This window comes from Bos indicus x Bos taurus, chromosome 17, assembly GCF_003369695.1.
Source record: "Bos indicus x Bos taurus breed Angus x Brahman F1 hybrid chromosome 17, Bos_hybrid_MaternalHap_v2.0, whole genome shotgun sequence".
NCBI lineage: Eukaryota > Metazoa > Chordata > Mammalia > Artiodactyla > Bovidae > Bos > Bos indicus x Bos taurus.
The window spans coordinates 21,447,429-21,468,912 of NC_040092.1; the positions used below are offsets into that span (position 1 = coordinate 21,447,429).

General features: G+C 53.0%; 1 protein-coding gene across 15 annotated transcripts in view; it reads right to left on the reverse strand.

Annotated features, from left to right (window-relative positions):
• The window catches only part of NCOR2 (nuclear receptor corepressor 2), a 237,237-nt gene that overhangs the window by 103,991 nt on the left and 111,762 nt on the right, over positions 1–21,484 (reverse strand). For all 15 annotated transcript variants that reach the window (XM_027567024.1, XM_027567022.1, XM_027567025.1 and 12 more), the window contains 2 exons: positions 17,351–17,403; positions 6,602–6,668 (listed from right to left, as the gene is read on the reverse strand). In XM_027567024.1, the coding sequence (XP_027422825.1) occupies positions 6,602–6,668; positions 17,351–17,403 (120 nt within the window). The remainder of the gene's footprint in view (positions 1–6,601; positions 6,669–17,350; positions 17,404–21,484) is intronic.

Genomic DNA, 21,484 nt, shown 5'->3' on the forward strand with positions numbered 1-21,484 from the left:
AGGTGAGAACGTGCTCACTCAAAAACCAGCAGAGAGAAAAAACGCAGTTACCAGTGAAGACAAGCAAGAAACCCGTGGGGCCACCAACCAGCTGCCCAGTGGAGGGGCGGCTGGCAAGATGACCCAGCCCTGCCTGGGGCCCTTGTAGAGCAAAAGGGACAGAACAGCCACGAGGGGTCATCCAGTCACACTGCCCAGCCCCAATCACCATACACAAAGATGCGAGCAGCTCCTGAGGACTATTCAACATGAGGAAGTTCCCCTTCATATCTGACCACACTGCCACCTGCTGTCACCTGTGTGCTGGGCGCGCTCTCTGTCCACTGAGGGCTGAGGGCCCTGGGCACCGCAGGGCAGCCTGTGGCAGTGGCCGCAGCCCCACCTGGGGCAGCAATGACCCTGCCAGGAGTTTCCACCTGGGTGGCCCTGCTGGCCGGGGGAGGATACGGATCACACACGCACTTGCACACACACACACGCTCACACATACATACACTCACACTGAAGCACATACATCCCCACACATCCCCGCACATACACACACACACACACTCACACACACACCCTAATACACACACACGGACAAATACATAACGCATATTCTCACTCACAATACAAACCACACTCACTCACTCATAATCTCACACACCCACGCTCTCAAGCACACATGTACTCACACACTGTCTCACACTCACATTTCAGAGGCTGGAGCACCGCTAAGCGAGCCTGCAGGCGACAGGGGCAAGAATCTGCACAGGAAAAGGAGGATGGCCGCTGTGACCGCAGTTTGTCACCCTCAGCGAGAATTCTTTGTTCCAGCACCGTCACCATCATCATCTTTGCCATCACTATCATCTCCATCATAAACAGCAACATCGGCTTCACCATCACCATCGCCACTGACACTGGCCTAAGGACCACTGCGCCACGTGCCAGGCACAGAGCAGAGTCCTTCCCGTGACCGACTTTCCCAAACCCCCAAAAGCGGTGACCGGCATCCCCCCTCTGTACAGGTGGGAGCTCAGAGCTTGGGCGCCATCAGGCCTGGATCGCACAGTCCAGACGGGAGGTCGGGATCCTGACGGTTGTTCTGATAAAGTCCAGCGTGTCTACTTCCCCTTTCGCTGGTCTTTGGGCAGTCTCACCCAAGAGCCACTGCCAAATCCAAGGTCATAAAGATTCACCACAAGGGCTTTTCTTAATTGCATGGCTTTAGAGGTTTTTGGTTTTTTTTTTTTAAGATTTCTGGCTGCATTGGGTCTTCGTTGCTGCATGCGGGCTTTCTCGAGTTGCAACAAGCAGGGGCTGCTCTCTACTTGCAGTGCACAGGCTTCTCACTGCAGAGACTTCCTTTGTTGCAGAGCATGGGTTCCAGGAGCAGGGGCTTCAGGAGCAGTGGCACAGGGGCTTAGCTGCTCCAAGGCATGTGGGATCTTCCTGGACCAGGGACTGAACCCGTGTCCCCTGCAATGGCAGGTGCATTCTTAACCACTGGACCACCAGGGGAGCCCTGGCTTTCGCTCTTGCATTTAGGTCTCTAGCTCATTTCGAGTGCATGTGTGTGTTAACTGTGTGAGGTGGAGCCCAACTCCATTCCGCGCGTGTGACCATCCTGCTGCTCCAGCACCGTTTGTTGAAGAGACAGTCCTAACTCTCCGAATGGACTTGGCCTCCTGTCAAAAACCCACCAGCCACAGATGCGAGGGCTTGATTCCAGACCCTCCATTCTGTTCCGCTGTCCTCCGTGTCTGTCCTTAGGCTGGAATCACACTGTGCTGATTACTGCAGTTCTGCAGGGTTTTTTACATTTATTTTTTAATTTTGGCTGTGCTAGGTCTTCGTTGCTACCTGTGGCCTTCCTCCAGCTGTGGCGAGCAGTGACCTCTCTTGTTGTGGAGCAGGGGCTCTGGATGCCCAGGATCAATAGTTGCGGCTCGAGGGCTCTAAAGCGTGGGCTCAGGAGCTGCGGTGCACGGGCTTAGCCGCCCCACGGCATGTGGGATCTTCCCGGACCAGGAATCGAACCTACGTCCCCTGTGTTGGAAGGTGAATTCTTAACCACTGGACTGCCAGGGGAGTCCCGCGATGTGTTTTAGAATGAGGAAGTGAGTCTTCCAACTTGGTGGGTTTTTTTCAAGACTGTTTTGGCTATTTGGGGTCCCTCTGAATTTGAGGGTCGGCTTGCGGCTGACAGTTCCGAGCAACCACGGTGGTCCAGGCACGGCCCCAAGCATGCCGCTTGCAGCCTCTTGCTCAGTAGCCTGATGAGGTGGGTGTTCCTACAGTCCCCACTGAATGAAACAGGAAACTGAGGCCCGGAGTTCAATGATTTGCCCTGGTCACCCAGCAGAGCCAGAATTTGAACCCTTCCTGCCCTGCCAGGTGTGGCAGAATGCAACTCTATAATTAGGGAGGAAATAAGAGATGGGGTGCCCAGGAGAACCCCCTAAACTGAGGAAGACAGTCTCAAACCAACAGAGAACATGGAGGGAGGTGCCAGGGAGCTGACTGGAGCCGGCTGGCCAGGGAAGCTGATCTGTGTGGTCACCTAGTGCCCTGGCATCCTCCGTACCCCCAGGGAGCCCGCGGCCTCACCTAAAGGCTTTCTTCCGCTGGGCTCAGTGGCTCAGGAGCCACAGAGTCAGAGAAATGTTCCCCCACTGGCTGTCCGTATGTTCAGCGATGGGTGAAGGGGACAGGCCAGGGCTTTCCCAGCCTCTGTCCTGCGGCCCATCACTCAGGCTGCAGAAGCGGATGCTGGGCCAAGTCAGGACAAAGCCAGATGTGAAGCATAAGGACATCAGAGGTGCAGGGGATACAGAGTGTGCATCCTTTAGCCATCTCTTAAAAAAAGAACTGTGGTGCTGGAGAAGACTCTTGAGAGTCCCTTGGACTGCAGGATCAAACCAGTCCATCCTAAAGGAAATCAACCCTGTATATTCATTGTAAAGACCAATACTGAAGCTCCAAGACTTTGGCCACCTGATGCAAAGAGCTGACTCATTGGAAAAGACCCTGATGCTGGGAAAGATGGAGGGCAGGAGGAGAAGGGGACAACGGAGGATGAGATGGCTGGATGGCATCACAGACTCCACGGACATGGGTTTGAACAAGCTCTGGGAGATCGTGAAGGACAGGGAAGCCTGGTGCTGCAGTCCATGGGATCGCAAAGCGTCGGACACGGCTGACGCACACCTCAGACCCCGGGACAGACGTCCATGTAAGAGAAGAGAGGGGAAAAGGGAGGTGAGGACAGAGGCCAAGATGGGAGTCCTGTGGCCACAGCCAAGCATCGTCTGGAGCACCAGGAACTGGAAGAGGCAGGCTTCCCCTAGGGCCTCTAAAGGGAGCACGGCCCTGCCCACATCTTGAACTTCTGGCCTCCAGCACAGAGCGAGAATACATGTCTGTTGTTCTTAGGCACCTAGTTTGTGGCCATTTGTTACAGCCACCTCAGGAAGTGAATACACCCACCATCCAGGCTGGGCTCACCGCTGACTAACCCATCCTGCAGGGCCACCGTCAATCACGCCCACTCTCCCCGCCAGGCACTGCGCTTCCTGCAGTACCACCATGACCCCATTTCACAGATGAGGAAAAGCAAGGCTTGGGGCCAGATAGCTCTCCCAGGACCACTCACAGCAGGTCTGGTGGATGGGGTTTGAACCTGTGCATCAGTGACTCAGCCTTACACCCTCCTCCCCCAACACACACACACACACACACACACACACACACACACACACACACACAATCTGGCTTCCAGGGTTGTGGGGTAAGCTCAGGGAAGGATAGGGCAGGCCCGGTGGGGGTTCCTGTTGGGGCTGGGCACCCCTCCAGGAAAAGAGCCTCAGCTCTCTGGGCAGAGCAGGCATGCAGGGCAGCCTGGGCTGCTGGGTCGCAGTCCCCAAGACCTCTGAAAAGTGAGAGCTCCGCCGGAGAACTGACTCAGGTGGAGGCGGGCAACACACAGATCTGAAGGGGCACGTCTTGACCAAGCCCCCTCCAGGTCCCGCCTGACAACAGCGCACAGGACTCGGGGCCCGTTATATAAGAACTAGAGCGAGATCACGCCTGATGCCCTCCTGTCACAGTTTCTGTGGTTTCCGAATTCGTTTTCACAAGAGCCTCTCTTAAGACGGGCTCAGCTTGGCCACAAAGCCACCCAGAGTTTCTTAGAAGTCTCCAGTTCCTCTTCCTCTATCTTTAAATAAGCCCATTTCCCCTCCATCCCCTCAAAGGACCTCCAAGGAGCCCTGGGAGATTTCTTAAGAACTTACATCCACCCAACTCCAACCTCAGCAGTCACCAGGATCCTTTTAAAACGTAGATCAGATCTCCTTTCTCCCCAGCTAAAGGACCTCCCCAACCATGCCCTTCACCCCCAGGCAGGACTACTTGGGAAAAGCTGTACATCCTGAGGTGTGCTCCCGAATTTCCTTCATCTGAGAGAGACAGGGAAGCATGACAGGCGAGGGTCTGGGCATCCACACTTACTTTCTAAACATTCACCACAAAAACATTCGTACTCACACACAGACACACAGACACACAAAGTGAATGTAAAGAAGTGCGTACACATTAAGTCACTTCGGTTGTGTCTGACTCTTTGGGACCCCATGGACTGTAGCCCACCAGACTCCTCTGCCCATGGGATTCTCCAGGCAGGAATACTGGAGTGGGTAGCCATGCCCTCCTCCAGGGGATCTTCCCAACCCAGGGATCGGACCCGCATCTCTTCCGTCTCCTGCATTGGCAGGCGGGTTCTTTACCACTAGCGCCACCTGGGAAACCCAAAGAAATGTTAACCATGAGGAATTCTAGATGGTGGGCATAGAGGTGTTCACTGTATCCTGTCAAACTGCCTACATGACTGTCAAGTTTTTGGAATCACTAAAAATCCTTAAAGACTTTGTATTATCTATTAAGAATGAATTGTCTCACTGTATTTGGAATAAAATCCAAATGTTCCACCCTAGTACAGAATGGTTCTCCACCACAGTCTCCTCACTCATGCTCTGTAGTCCAACTTGCCTGTTACATTGTCCCATGTCACCCTGTGCTGGTTCCTACCTCAGGGCCTCTGCACTTGCTGTGCCCGCTTCTTGACACTCAGACCCCCAGACATTCACACAGGTCGTCCTTTCCGGTCATGCCTCTCTCAGTTCTGAGGTGGGACACCCAGGCTGTCCCCCACCCCACTTCTCTGCCCGGCACTCGTCCCTCCTCTCCTCCACTCAGCATAACACAGCTCAGCACTGCACCAGGCCCACAGCACGTGTTCAGTAAATATTTCTTAATTCAATGAATAACATACGATGCCCTGTTTCATGAACCCCATCTACCCAGTGGGTGCTTCTGGTCACCATCCAGTCAGTTTAGGAGTCTGAGAAGGTCAAGAAAGGAAAGGCTGGGAAGCCCACCACTTCTTACCCATGGGTCCCTAGAGTCCAAAGGTGTTACCCCCCCAGCCTCTCAGTCCTTCAGCATCTGGGACAGAAGTATCTCCCTTCTCTGAGGGTCCAGCTGACATCTAGAGCAGGGTGGGTTCGGAAACTGTTTCAAAGGGTCCAGGGCCCTCAAGTGATACAATCCGAGCTTTTGTGACATGGTCTAAGAAAGAGTAGTTCTCTCTTTCTGGCCTCCAAGCCTGCTGCAGAAATTCAGGTCCCAAAGGAAAATCAGTTTGTCCTTGTGCTAACACAGAGTTGAGACAAAAAAAAACAACCAAGAAACTGCATAGACTTCAGGTACATCAGACCAGGTACAACCTGATCAAACCACTCCTGAACTCCATTCAGTAGACTTTGTCAGCTACAGAAATTCCTTGACTGGTTAAGCCCATCTGAGCCAGCTTTTCTTCCTCTCACAGCTGAAAGAATACTAACGGGTAACACTCCCTCCGTCCCTCAGCCCTAATCTCCCCCAGCACACCAGTGATGTAAACGAGCACCCTAAACCACAACTAAAGGTGTTCTCCGGCATGTGCTCTCCCTGCCTTCGGGCTGCCTCCCAGCTGAGACTGGAGTGTGCATGCAGCGGAATGCAGGAGTCGTACCACTAAGCAAGGAGGCCTCACTGCTTCTCTGGGTCCTGACTTTCCTGAGCCCAGAATGAGCACAGTGGGCTGGGAAAGGCTCATTTCTCAGGGAATCCCCGGCAATCACCGTCACCCAGCATATAGCCCACCCCATACTCCACCTCTGCCAACAGACCTCTCTCTGCCCAAAATATCCACAGTGGGTCCTCTGACAAGGGACCAGTTTTCCCAGCTAATGTCATGCTTTCTCCTCTTCCAGGTGGGAAAAGGAGGGGCAACGTCCCCAGCACCCCCTTCCACCCACACCCTTGCTTCCTTGAGGCAGCTGAGCCTCGAGCCCCCGGCTTCAATAAAGCAGCTGCTGTCTTTTCCCGTTTCTCTTGCTGTCCTTGGCTTTTTTTTCATGACCTGGACACTCAGGAATCAGGATCAGAACCCAGGGGTCCCAGGGGCCATGGCCTGAGTGGCGGGGACCATTTCCACTCTCCAGGAAGCCTGGTCCACGGAAGGGAGGGGGCAGCAGAAGAGATTCCAGGGCTGGGGGCCCCAGTGATGACTTACCCATTGTTTCCGGGCGTGATTCCTCCTCTTGAAGTACAAGATTAACTTTTTCCGCATTGCCTGGTTTCTAAGCAGGAAGGAGACAGCCAACAGGGCAGGTCAGAAAGGCAGGGTTTCAGGAATTTCGTCCCTCGCTGAAGTTTGCCCCATCACTGGCTTCCGGTGAGGGAAGAGACCCCACAGTCCCCCAGGGCAAGCCACGTACTGCCCATGTATGTCTTTCCTCTGCCCTATACGAAGTGCCCCCCACCCACACTCTGGCTGAGCATGGTCTGCAGGAAAAGAGGGCTCCAAAGTGGGGGCAAGGTCCTGAGACTTCCTGCCCTCCCTGGAGCTGCCATCACCCAAACTCCCCTCTCTCGTCAGCCACGGGAAACCAGCCACAGAGGAAAAGCCACAGCCTTAAACCAGGAACACAGGCCGGGCAGAATAAGCCCCCAAAAGCTGCAGACCCACAGAGGCAGGATCTTGGGGTCTGGCCTCAGTGACCCCAAGCCACCTCCAACCAAGAAAGCCCCTGCTCTGCCCCCCTGGGGTGGGGGTGATGTGGATAGGCCAGCGACAGGCTGGTGGGAGCCAGTGAGGCAAGAACTCCAGGAAGCACTCGAGGGGCCTCACGCCTCAGGTCGGTGAAGCCAGACCCCTCCTGCCATCGGGGTTCTCAACCGAGGAGGCCACACACAGCACTGTGGGCTCAGAGAGGAGTGGGCACTTCCAGGGGGTGGGAGGGATGCGGGTGGTTCAGAGAGAAAGAGAAGCAGAGAGAGAGACTCCGAGACCAGGAATGAGAGAGAAAAGGAAAGCAGAAAGACAGACAGAGCCCCAGAGAGAAGCAAGGGGAGAGAGAGAGAGAAATGGATAAGATCCCAAATGAGGACAGAGCCCCAGAGGGCAAGGAGCCTGGCAGAGAGAGACAGCGAGACAGGAAGGGAACAGGCCTCCAGGCAGAGGAGGACACGATCCAAAGAAAGTGGGGGGGACGATGGATACGCAACAAGGACCTACTGTAGAGCACAGGGAACTATGCTTAATATCCCCTTAATAAACCATAAGGGAAAAGAATATTAATATTGCTATATGTAAAACAGACAGCCAGTGGGAATTTGCTGTATGACTCAGGGAGCTCAATGACAACCGAGTGCTCTGTGGCAACTTAGAGGGGTGGGACGGGGTGGGAGGTGGAAGGGAGGTTCAAGAGGGAGGGGACATATGTATACCTATGGCCGATTCATGTTGATGTATGGCAGAAACCAATGAAATATTGTAAAACCATTATGCTCCAATTAAGAATAAATAAAGGAATGGAAATGGTATATAGGAGGCAAGATTTTAAAAAGGAATATTAAAAGAATGTATATGTTTGTATATATATATTTGCTGTGCAGCACAGTTGTACAGCACAACACTGTGAATCAACCACACCTCAATAATAAAGTAAAAATGAAAGAAAGGGAGATGGAGCCCTAGAAGAAGGCAGAGGGAGAGTCAGAGATGCGGACCGATACAGAAAAGGGGGGAAGACACACCCAAGGACCCACTTCCCCTGACCCCCTCTCCACAACCTCCTATACAAAGCAGAGTGCAGCAGCTGGGGTCTGCGGGGTCGCAGACAGGCCCCGGGAGGTCATCAGGCCTGTGAACTTGCTTGATCCCATCCGAGTGTACAGTGGGATCAATTTTTCTGGGGCGGGGTCCCCCAAGTTGCTCATAGCCTCAGCTGCACCCAGAACCCTTGCAAAAAGCTCCCAAACCGATGGCTGGGAGCCATGCATGCACGGGTCTACCAGCACACCTTACTCCTGTCTGGATGAGTGTCCCCAGACCCTGCAGTGATTTCCAGCATCCTCACTATCAGGTCTCAAGTCCGAGATGCTGACAGGCCTGCACGGACCCTCTTCATTTATGGACCCCAGCCAGGCTTTGAGCCCTGTCTCCATCCCTCTCCCGACAAGGAAAGGCCACACTCACTTCCAGGAGGGTCGCTGGTAAGAGACCCTGGGCTCCCTGGATCAATCTGATTTCACCTCCTGCCGCGCAGGCCTCCCACCTCGAGGTCTCACTACTTAACATCAATCTTGCCCTCCCCAGCAGGGTGGGCAATACGGGTCCTCAGCCACACAGGCTGAGACCAGAACCCCCCTCATTCCACATTAGGGGGTCTCTGAGCAAATCTCAGAAGGTCTCTCAGCCTCAGTTTACTCATCCGAATAATGGGAGCAATGGCATCATGCTTTCATCTCCTCAGTCACTCAGCAAAAGTTCACCGAGCACCTACTATGCGCCGGGCACTGTTCTGGGTCCTGGGGACCCACAGGTGAGCAACACAAAGCCCTGAGTCCTCACGGAGGCAGGTGACACATAGAGGGACCATGCTGACAATAAGCAATATAATCCTGGGGACCTCCCTGGTGGTGGAATGGTTAAGAATCTGCCCGGCAATGCAGAGGACATGGGTTCAATCCCTGGTCAGAAAACTAAGATCCCACATGCCCTTGAGCAATTAAGCTGGCACCTCACAACTAGAGAGTCTGTGAGTAGCAACCAAGATCCTGTGTGCCAAAACTAAGACCCGACGCAGCCAATTATAAATATTTTAAAAAATGATAACCTTAGATTCAGAAACTTACACAGAGGGATAGGGTACTGACTGGGGGAGGGGAGGGCATAGCTATTTTAGGTTCGGGGTGCAGAAAAGTGTCTCAGAGTTGGCCTGGACATTTCAATCACCAGGAGGGCCCAGCTGTGGAACGACCCACAGGGAGATGCACTCCAGGCAGAACACACTGGGTGTGCAAAGGCCCTGAGGTGGGAACAAACTCAAGTGTTTGCAACAGAAGAAGATCCTTGTGGCTGCAGAGTGCTGAGGAGGGACAGAGGGGAGGAGAGCAACAAGGTGAGCAGGGCCCCCTGTGCAACCTCATGGGCTGGAACACAGGAGAGGGTAGGGACCTAAAGGCAGCAGCTGAGAAGGCCAAGAAGCCATGACAGTTCAGAGCAATGAGCCCACCAGCTCTGAGGTCTTGGTCCCTAACACCATCCTCCAGTACAAGGAGCCATTTCTCAGGACTTCTCTGGCAGTCTACTGGTTAAGATTCGGTGCTTCCACTGCAGGGGGCACGGGTTCAATCCTGGGCCGGAGAACTAGGATCCTGAATGCAGAGGGACATGGCCAAAAAAATAAAAAAATAGAGCCATTTCTCCCTGGAGGAATGACTGAGTCCGGTGCTGGGGCAGGAAATATACAAGATGAGCCCAGAACATCTTTAAGCAGAGAAGTGTTAAAAAGGAAGGACAAAAAGATAAAGCGTGGGGGGGGGGGGGGTGTCAAAAGGACACAGGACCCAACCAAAAAGAGTTTCTGGCGACCAAAGCTGGAACAATCTGAGAAGCAAAGTAAATAACACGAGTGCTAGATTATAACCCGAAGAATAAAATAAATACCCACACGTCTACACAGATGTAAATAAATGATAGAATAAACAAACAAAGGAGAGAGAAGGGACACGTGTTCTTTGTGTGTGCGCATGCATGCTCAGTCAAGCCCAACTTTTTGCGACCCCATGGACTGACTGTAGCCTGCCAGACTCCTCTGTCCGTGGGATTTCCCAGGCAAGAATACTGGAGAGGGTTGCCATTTCCTTCTCCAGGGGATCTTCTTGATGCTGGGATCAAACCCCGTGTCTCCGGCACTGCAGGCGGGTTCTTTACCATTGAGCCACCTGGGAAGCCTTACGGAATTTCAACTACTACGTGCAGAAGGACTGAGCGAAGGAGAAAATCCCCATTAGATACCACGGTGCTCATCGTTACAGGCAAGCCCCTTCCATGAATGTTAAACTGGTTGGCAAAACGTTGAGGAAAGATGAGAAATTTGCATAGCTGCAAAGCACTTTCCCCCAAATATTTACTAAGCATCGTGGAGGCTTTCACTTGAGTCCACAAAGTCTTTGATATTCGCCCTTTAGGAGGTGCAGCTGGACTTCCCTCCCCTTGACAGTAGGCTGGACAGCGACTTGCTTCTAAAGCACAGAGTGGGGACTTCTCTGGTGGTCCAGAGTGGTGGTGAAGACTTCACCTTCCAATGCAGGGGGCTCAAGTTCGATCTCTGGTCAGGGAACTAAGATCCCACATACCTCCTAGCCAAAAGAACCAAAATGTAAAACAGAAACAATATTGTAACAAATTCAATAAAGACTTTAAAAATGGCCCAGACATCCAAATAAAAATAAAAAATAATGCACAGAGTAGGGATGGGAAAGACAGCAACTTGACGGGGAGACAGCTGACACTTCCCTGAGCAAGGGAGCAAAGTCAACACCACCTGTAGTGACAGAAACAACCCCAGTCAGGGTGTTGGGTGCCCCTGATGTATCGTGATGGGAAGGGCACCCCCTCACCTCGGGGGAAATCTTCCCCCAAATCCACAAGCCCAGCTCCTCCTGAAAAAATATCAAACACACCCAAATCGTAGGACATTCTGCAGATTCTGTGAGCAGTCCTCTTCAAAAGTGACAAGGTACAGAAAATCAAGGAAGACTGAGAAATGGTCACAGAGTGAAGACCAATTGGTCACGAGGATGAAGTACAGAGAAGGATTCTGGATCAGATCTTGGACCAGAAAACAGGCATCAGTGGGAAAATGGAAAATCCAAACAAAGTTTGTGCAGTGGTTCCCAATCTTTTGGGCACCACGGACAGGTTTCATACAAGACAATTTTTCCATGGACTGGGAGATGGTTTGGGGATGAAAAGACACAGGAAGAGGGCCATGTGAATATAGGGTTGGAGTGAAGCATCTACAGGCTAAGAATCGTCAAGGATGCTCAGCAAACACCAGAAGCTAGAAAACGCATGGAAGGATCCTCCCCATAGCACCTGCAAGAGATCACCCTGCCAGTCCCTGGATTTCCAACTTCCGGCCTGCAGAACCACGAGAGAATGACTCACTATAGTTTCCAGGCAGCCTGGATGTTGTGACGAGTTCTGGCAGCCTGAGGGAACTCAAACAGCCTGGAAGGATCTACCCCAAGCACAGTGCTGTGGCTTCGAGCTAAAGAGGCCTCGGTGAGAACAAAGGCTCGCTCGCAGGGGCAGAGGCCAGGCAAGCAGCCGTCTCCATTCCCCATAGCTACTGGAGGGCACGTGTCCTCCCCAGCTATCTGGGTTTCCTTCCAGAGCAAGCTGGTATCCATGGCAGGTATCCATTCGCTGACTGCCAAAGAGGACCAATGTCAAGTCCACAGGTTGCAAACAGGTGCAGTCCACCAAGCAGGGCCAGTTCCTGAGACTGCTGTGTTTGGGCTATGGAGCTTTCTAAAAACACTGCGTTTGTTGCCATTATTGAAAACCAGAAGCTGCTGCATAAAAAGATGAACAGAGAGCTTCTCTTAAAAAAAAAAATCAGGCAGCCTGATCACACTCCCTTATGGCCACAGACTGGGAACTGAGGTCTGACTGCCCCCCCCCCCACCCTTTTAAAATGTTTATTTATTTGGCTATGTTGGGTCTCAGTTGTGGTATATAAACACTTAATTGGGCTGCGTGGGATCTAGTTCCCTGACCAGGGATCGAACCTCTGTCCCCAGCACTGGAAGATTGGAGTTCTACCCACTGGACCACCAGGGAAGTCCCCTGATTGCCCATTTAAAAGAGTGACAAGCTCCCCATTCACCCTAGTCCCCACACTCCCTAGCACCTCCCACCAGCCCTTCCCTAACTTTGTTCCTGCCCCAGAGGCATGCATCTGGGTTCACAAGCTTCTAGACATCTGGCTTGGGGTGTTCATTTGTGCAACACTCTTCTGGCAAACTTTTTTTTTTGACTGTTTATTTTGTCGCAAGAAGTGTTTAGGTATTGCAGCTGCAAACAGCATACTGCAGACAAATCTTCTCTGCCGAGATTTTGTCTGGCAAAAATAAGAAGCAGAGTCTCTCTCAAAGGGTTCTGGAAGGACCGACAGACCAGCAATGTGATGAGTTCGTTGGTGGAAGCATTTTTGGGGTGCAAAGGATATCTCAGTCTCCTGGAGAAGTCAGGGTTTAAAAAAGCACAACCTGTCAAGAAATACAGGCTTTGTCAGCTGACACTGAACTAGGAGAAGGGGAACTAGGAAGGAATGAAAATCTGTGGACGTTCGAGGAAGAGTCTGGCCAAGCCCTGGGGTCTATAGGATTCTGAAAAAGGAAAGCATGGGACAATCAGGGGAGGCTTCCTGAAGGAGATGAGGTTTGAGCAGAGGCTTGGGAGAAGCAGTGAATAGGTGGGCAAAGAGAAATGAAGTAGGCACCCTTCCAAGGGAGGAAGGGTGATGGTGAATTTGGAAGAAGAACCAGACCCCCCAACTTCAGGGGAAAAGATGGAGGCAGCCCGTGCAGGGCCCTGAATGCCTTAGGAAAAGCTTGTCAGATTGGGGTGACTGATGGTCCGAACCATGCTCCCTGGGCCAAGCACTTTTCCTGTGTGACTTCCAAGGAGACCAACTTACTGACAAGCAAAGTGATGTGACTTGCCCGAGGTCACTGGGCTAGTGAGGGGTAGAGCCTGGAGGAAAGCAGGCTGGGTGTGCAGATTGGGCTGGTCTAAAGAGTGTGGCTGTGTGGCCCCGGGGAAGTTACTCAACATCTCTGAACCTCCAGAGCAAGACCACAAGGACCAGTTAAGAGTAACCTGGGTCCACAGCGCCCCTCCCACCTGCATGGCCCTGGGGCATCAGCCAAACCCCAGTAAGGCAGGAAAAGGGGAGAAATCAATCTGTAAGACAAGAAAATCCGGAAGGAAGAGCCACCAGGAGCCAGCAGGCTTCTACCCTCAAGGGGAGGAGAGGACAAGGCTTAACACCAGGTGAAGGGGTAGCCACGGCAGAGCACACAGGAGCTGCAACTGTAACCATTGCATCAAGCCCACAACCTTTCACCGAATCACCCTAGGCTCCCCGACCCAGAGAATTCAGCCCCCAGCTCTCCCCGTGGGTCCAGCCTGCAGAGGGCAGGGAGCCCCTCCATGGAGCACCCACTGATGCCGCTCTGGGGTCGCCCCCCACCCACCCCGGCCCCTTCCCCTGCTTCCCAAAGCCTGGGAGGTCTGCGGAGTCACTGCCGAGGTCTGCGGAGTCACTGCCGAGGCTAAGACCAGACCACAGCCAGTCTCCCACACCACCCCCGCCACTGCCAGGAGCGTGGGCGGCCACCCCCACGCCTCCAGAGGCGGCAGGTGGCAGAGGACAGCATCGGGGTGGGTACAGGTGACTTCAACACGTCCGAAATTGCCAGTGCAGCAGGAAGTCAGGCGTGAAATTAACTTTAACTCAGAGGCCCCAGTGCGCAGACACAGAGAAATTAAAGTGACAGGGCAAGGTCCTTGGGGAAGGGATAACCTTCCACCTGGTGGCAATTACAGAGGCGGGAGGGAGGAGCCTGGGGGGAGGCCCAGTCGAGGCGAGCTGGTGAAGCTCTGCACTCTGAGCAAGAGAACGCCTCACCCCAGCCCCAGCCTGATCTGTCTTCTTGTCCTTATCAAGCTATCATTGTATCATAGACGTATTTCTTTATGATCTGCCTGCGCCACCAGAATGGCAGACCTCCTCACTCACTGCTCTCTCCCCGGGGCCCAGAACAGTGCCTGGCACAGAGCCAGTGTTCCTAAATATCTGCTGAATGAATGAGTGAATGAATGAGGGAGGGCAGCTCTCTTGGTCTCTGCTGATGAAGTGAGAAAAATCACAGAACACTTCCTACAGGCCTGACGCTGAATAACTTCTAGGGATTCATTGAATCTTCAACCCATCTCACAGATGGGGCAACTGAGGCACTGAGAGTGACTGGCCTCGTGAGCCAGATGCTTGTGATCCTCAACATGCCCCCCAGACCGTGGGCTCGCAAAAACCCCATCACATCACTTCACATAAACCTCATTACTAGCCTCTAGCACAGATAATAAAACCCAAAACTCGTCACCAGCCCTAGGTGATCAGCCTGGCACCTTCTTCTCCCTCACCTACCCCTTCGGGACCTGCCAGGCTTCTCTGTGATCCCGCCAGCTCAGTCCAGCCCCAGGGCCTTTGCAACGCCTGTTCCACCTGCCTCTGGTGGGGGCAGCTGCATGCCAGCTGCTGCTTGGTCTCTGAATGTTCCCTCAGCTGTCAGGTCCTGGCCCTGATCCCCTCGGCTTAAGTCACCCCTTACATTCTCTCCCATCACCCTGTTTGCCATCTTCATAGCATTTTTTTTTTGGCCATGCCACACAGCATATGGGATCTTAGTTCCCCAACCAAGGATCAAACCCATGCTCTCTGTAGCTGAGTCTTAACCACTGGACCACCAGGGAAGTCCCTTCAAAGTATTTTTTAAAGTAAATGACTGCACTGATTTAATCACAATCACACTGAAACTAAAATTACAGAACTGAGTATGAATTCAGAGGCAAACTATGGGGGAAAAAATTAAAATTCTAAGAAGAAAGCAATTCAGATAACTTGCTTACAGATACATTTTTCTAACATGAAACAGACCACTTATCACCGAAGAAATCTCAAAATTATTTATCTCTATGTTTTAAACTTAAACATGTTCATCTGTGACTTAGATTTGGAGTAACTTTCACTAGGCAGTTACCTACTTAGCCAGAACGTACTCTAGTAGAGGAGAACAGTCCTCTGATGAAGATTATAGGCTATAAAAATTGGGCACTGGTTTCAGTAAACTCATAGCTTTATTTTACTTATATGCAGCAGTGTCTTATCAGTTTGTATTATTTGTATGGATACCTTTTGCCTTTGTTGTTTGGATTCTATGGCCATTCTTATAACCTGAAATCACCCACGCTATTCAGCTTAAAATATTACCCATTTGTAGTCTAGTGAAAAAAATGTATGCAAGACTTCTAGTGTAACAATATTGCTATCAAAGATGTTTATGTTGAAAGGGAAAATACAACTCGGTATATTAAAGCATAAAGAGCTTAAGACAGCTATGTGACCACAGTACTTTTTATTCGCTGATATTTTCTCATTTACTTAACTTGTTTCCTGTCTCCACTGCTAGATAAAGCTTAATGAAAGTATAGGGAACTTTGTCTTGTTCACAGCTAAATCCCCAGGTCCTAGAACAGGGCCTGGCATAGTGAGTGTAACAAATGTGTATTGAATGATTGAATGTTCCCAGCAGGGTCTGCCCAGCTGAGAACATGCCACGCTCATCCCCTAAACCAGCCAAGAGAGGCCCTGAAGGGCCCCACGCCCTCACCCAAACTCCATCTGGGGCTCCCCCACCCCCAGCAGTGGCCCCAGGAAGGTCCTGGGAAGCTTTATAAAGGACTAATGTGGCCTGATTGGAAAATAAAGCATGCAGTATTAAGAGAGATTTGGTACCTGAGCGGTGAACACACTCTCAAGGCCAAGCCAAAGCACAGGCCACACAAGACACGGAAAACCCAGGGATACCCCAGTGCTCCCCCGGAAAGGACACCCCACAGCCCCTGCCAGCCACAGGCTAAGTGACAGGCAGCAACGAAGGTGAGGCAGGTGCTCGCAAGCCCAAATAAGCCAAGGACCTCGGCGGCAACAAGAGATTCTTCTAGGTTGCTCCATTAGCCCCTGGGAGCTGCAAGGGCGGTGGCCGTGTTGGGTCCCTAGAGCCTAGACTAGTCATGTGGGTCCAAAAACTACAAGAGGAGGGACCTCTCCAACAATTAGTCCAGCACCAGTGGATACTTGAAAACCATCAGGAGGTTTGGATGCCCCCAGGGATGGGGAGCTCACTGCCGCACATACACCCTGCAACTCCACCCCAAGGAAGTTCGGACAGTCAGACCAAATTGGACTGCCCATTGAACCAGCTAAGCACTGCCCTCCTGAGGTCACACAAAAATGAACCTTGAACAGTTCAAAGATTGTGATCCCAAAGGACCTACCTATAACCTAACATCCCCGGAGTGTTCACAGCCACATGTTCTTCAACAGGCAAGACTCCTCTGATTTTTTAGATACCTGGATAATGACATGAGGTAATATCCCCTCCTCGGCCAAGGAGGCTATGCTCCTACTAATGCATCCCCAGAAAAAAGCCAACCTCTTTCTGACAGCCACAATTCCTCAACTGGTGCCCAGCTTGAACACATAAAGACACTGGCCCCCAGCACCGTCCTGGCGCCCTGCTGCCAGCTCGACCCATGCCAACTGTGCGTGGCACTTCACTGATATTTTTCAGCTTCTGTGTTCATCTGGGAAAAGGCCCCTTCACTGGGCTACATCATACTGGCCATTCCAAAGCCTCTGGGTCTGGGTGAGTGCTCCCAGCTGCTCCCACACGGGGCTGTATCACAGATGGACCCCCTGTGCAGACCACAGACAGTCCTAACTATGCTTACATCAGAGCCCAAACCACAGGGTCCCTGCTTACTCCATGGCCACTGCACGAGCTCACATTCCTCCTCCTGGTAACAGCTTCCTGCAGCTCAAACAGGAGGAGGACCTGCAGCCCTCCACCTCTGTTTCTCAGAAGCTATGCATGCAGCTTGCCCACCCTCCCAACCACGGTCTGCCTCCCAAAGCTTCATGGGGCTACTCCCTTGGCCCCCTACCACCTCTGCCTTTCCATCCAAGGCCCTGCCTGGCCCAGAACTCCGGCCCAAATTGCTCCCTTCCGTACTCTCCTCCTGGCCCTGGAGGGAGCCCCGACGGGAACTGAGAACCCACATCCCACCCCGGGCGCCCCACCCCACTGTGCGTCTGCACGGCTGCCCTCAAGTACTCACATTTTGATGTTCTCATGGTACTGCCTGGTGTCGGAGGGCTGGTTGTACAATGGCTGCAGGAAAACAGAGAGGGAGGCAGGTCAGAGGCGGGCCAGGACTGTGGGCAGCTGGCGCGGGCTGGGCTGGCCACTGCCCTGTTGTGGCGCCCCAGGCCCTGGCATCAGGGAGCTGTCCACTGATGTGAGAACCAGCCGCAGGCAGGCATGAAACAGGACATTGGGACCCAGCCCACAGCCCCAGCCAGGAACAGACTGTGACCCTCTGGGCACAGCGATGGGTACTATGGCCCCCTCCCCTGGGGCCACCATGGCTGCTCTGCAGGACACAGGGCCGTGCTGGCATGAGCACCCAAGGACAAGCACACACACCCCAGGTGAGCTGAGATCAGCAATGGTCTTGAACAGAGAAACTGCCCAAACATGGTGAGATACCCTGTCACCACCAGGGACTGGCAGAAGAGAAAAGAGCCCAATAGTGCCAAGGGTTGGCGAAGACGTGGGGAGATAGGAAGGCGTGCGTACAGCCGACAGAAACATACACAGGTATCTGTGCCCCAGAGATGTGAAGGGAGGTGTGCCCGAGGACCCCCTCCCCTCCTGCAGGCACCCTGGAAACAGTCAGGCACTGTGTTCCACCAGGAGATGGGCCCCAGAATGCCCGGAAGGCACTGTTCATAACAGCAACATGTTAGAAGCAAGCCAGGACTTCCTTGGCGGCCAAGTGGTTCAGACTCCACGCTTCCAATGCGGGGGGCACAGGTTCAATCCCTAGTCAGGGAACTAAGATCCTACATGCTGCACGATACGGCCAAAAATGTTTTAAAAAGAAGCAAGCTGAGTATCCACCTTCAGAAAAAGGAATAAGGAAGTAAGGACTCGTTTACTCCTCGAAGGCTACACAGTGGTGAGAAATGAATGAACTGGGTCCACATACAACAACAACGACGTGTGCAAATCAAAAGGAGGAAGTTGCTGCAGTGTCTGCGATGGGGCAAGAGCTGAGCTAGATGGTGTGTGTTCTCTCTCCTGGGTGGCAGGGCTGCAGTTAAAGGCTAACCACCCCGGGCTCACATCCCGGCTCTGGCATCTTCCAGCTGTATGTCTCTGGGCGAGCACCATCTGTGCCCCAGGTTTTCACCCATAAATGGGGTTAAACTCGGAGAGTTGTTGTGAAGATCCAAAGAGATAACGAAAGCAAAGCTCTCAGCCACGTCTGGAAGACTGAGAGGCCCAAGAAGTATCAGGGTCATTATCACCATCAGGGTGCAGTGACCATACTCATGGAAGCAATTTTTCCTGCCCACCTTGTATCCATCCACACCCAATGTTTTGTTTTTCTGTTTGTTTGTTAGTCGTCCAGTCGTGTCCGACTCTTTGCAACCCCATGGATTGTTGACTGCCAGGCTCCTCTGTCCCTGGAATTTTCCAGGCAAGAATACTGGAGTGAGTTGCCATGCCCTCCTCCAGGGGATCTTCCCAACCCAGGTATCACACCTGGGTCTCCTGCATTGCAGGCAGATTCTTTACCGACTAAGCCACCAGGGAAGCCCCAGTGGGACAGATGCAAACTGTGAAAGCAGATGAAGCCTTTCTGCTCTTTCTTCCTCTCTTGTTCGCCTGCTCCCCCTGCCCCTCACTGTCAAGAAACCAAGTGTAGCCTGGCCTGCTGGAGGCAAGAAGCCGGCACGGAGGACAGCAGCACTAGCCAAAAACCTGGAACCATCCGAGCCAAAAGCTAGACCCACCAGCTGATTTCCCAGCTGCCCACAGATGTGAGTGGGCTGAGCCCACATCAAGAGAAACTGCTCAGCTGACTTCTATACTTGTGGGAAATATCAACCTGTTTAAATTTGGGGCCACTTTGTTACACAGCAGTTACTGACTGATACAATTACCATCCCCATTTTACAGATGAGAAAACCTAGTCTCTGAAAGATTAAAACGTTTGCCTCTGGCTGGTAAGAGATGAGCTGATACTTGAATCCCACCTCTCAGCTCCAGCCCTGGAGGGAGGGGTTTGCCCTTTCTCTGCTTGCACCCCTCTTTGTGTGTCTCCTTCTGTATGTCTCTGTGCATCTCTCTCTGTGTTGGCCTCTCTTCCTATCCCTCTCACCTCCCTCCCTCTCTCTGTCTCACACACCCACACAGGCATCCATGGATGACGGTGGTACAAGCCTCAGGTACAGAGGGTGACGGGTCAAGCTGGGAGATGTGGTGTCCTGAAGCCTTGAGGTAGGGTCCTGGGGTGAGGCAGCATGGTATATCAGGCCCCGCCCTTGCACCAACCCCTGAAGAGGGAGCTGAACACACCTTCTGACGTCATCCCAGCTGATGGGGACCACCCCCAAGCAGCATGGCACAGGTCCAACCTGTCATTTACCCAGGGACAGGCCTCCTACCCTCCGTGGACAGCCTTGGCTGAGGACAATTCACCATTCCTCAGGCAATTCCAAGCCCCAAGCTCAGCTACTCCCCCCAGGATGGAGACGTTGCCCCATGTCTGGCACAGGCCATCTCCCCCCATGCTGGGTCAGCTGCTCTTCCAGGTGCTTGGCTCTAATCAAGGAGGTTTCCCCACCCCCACTCTGTGTATCTGAACATCAGGGCAGCAGGAGAGACCACAGTCAGACTCAGTGCAGAACTTCCCAACCAGAGAAAGTTAACACGTTACTGCACATGATTGACGGACCGCATCTCAGGACAGCAAGGAGTCCTACAAAGATGCCTGTACTGAATTCCAGGGCATTAAATGCTGTGCTCAATCCCGGGTGACTCTGCATCGGGTCTTTTATGTTCACCACAAGCTAATAAAACACAAGCTTGGCGAGAGTGGGCACGCCTTACATGTTCATTTCGGGGAGCAGACGGGTCCCAATTTAAGTGACGGCACTCCCGCTGCTAACTGTCAGACATATGCCTTCAACAGCCAGGGCCTCAGCGTCCTCATCTGTAAAATGGGCATAGAGCAAATAGGAGCTACCTCATAGGGCTTTCGAGAAGCCCAGGAAGTGTCAGATTTGGCAACTCAACTGCCGGCTTTTGGTTTTACAGATGGCAGTCCCCACAGTCTAAGGATGCCAGGAGGGGCTGAAGGGCAACATAGAGAGACCCCCGGTGCCAGTGATGGGCTGGGGGTAAGAGGCGGGGGGCGGCCCGTTTCTACAAGGTGGGATGGGCCAGAGAAGAGGAGACGGACTTCCAGGAGGGCAGTGGGGTCCCAGCCCACCTCTGACCTGCCAAACCTGCAGGGGAGGGATCACTGTCACCCTCTGGCCCTGCTGGATGAGACAAGGACACAGCACTCTGCTGCCCCAGGTGGCCTTCAGCAAGAGGCCGGGAAGAAATCAGAGAACACCCTGGGGTGCGCTGCTTCTAACCAGAGGGGCTGTCCTCCAAGGAGGTACTCGCTGGGCACTGAGCTAAACACTCTGGCCTCAGGAGGCTGTTTGCTGCCCTGTCAGGGGAGTAAGGAAGGATCACAAAGCATCTCTGGCTGGTACACTGCTGGGGGGGGAGGGGGCAGGGCCAGATGTGGGGGTTCCCACCCCTCCTCACCACCTGCAGCGGGGCTATACAAGGCCAGGCAACACCTGCTCTGTCCTGGGAGGCATGTGCTTTAATATAGAGGCCATGGGGTCACCATGGCCTTCACACCCACAGCAGCTTTCTCTGCTACCGCCCAGGTTTCAAGGTGGGACTTTTCCTGGTGGTTCAGTGGTTAAGAATCCCCCTGCCAGTGCAGGAGACACAGGTTCAATCCCTGGCCCGGGAAGATTCCACAGGCGGAGCAACGAAGCCCTTTTGCTACAACTTCTGAGGCCCGTGCGCCTAGAGTCGGTGCTCCGCAATGAGAGAAGCCACCGCCGTGAGAAGCCCACGCATCGCAACTAGAGAAAGGCTGCCTGCAACAACATATACCCAACGCAGCCAATGATAATAATACACTTAAAAAAAAAAAAAAAAAGGATTTAGGCGGGGAAATCCCTGGCCCGGACCCCAGAGGAGCGAGGCGGGGCGGGAGTGGGGGTGCGCTGGGGCATAGATCGGAAGGCCCACCCCCTCCACGGCTGCACTTCCTCCTCTAGAAATGGGGGCGCAGCTGAGTAAGGAGGGAGAAAGTGCGCACACAGGGCGG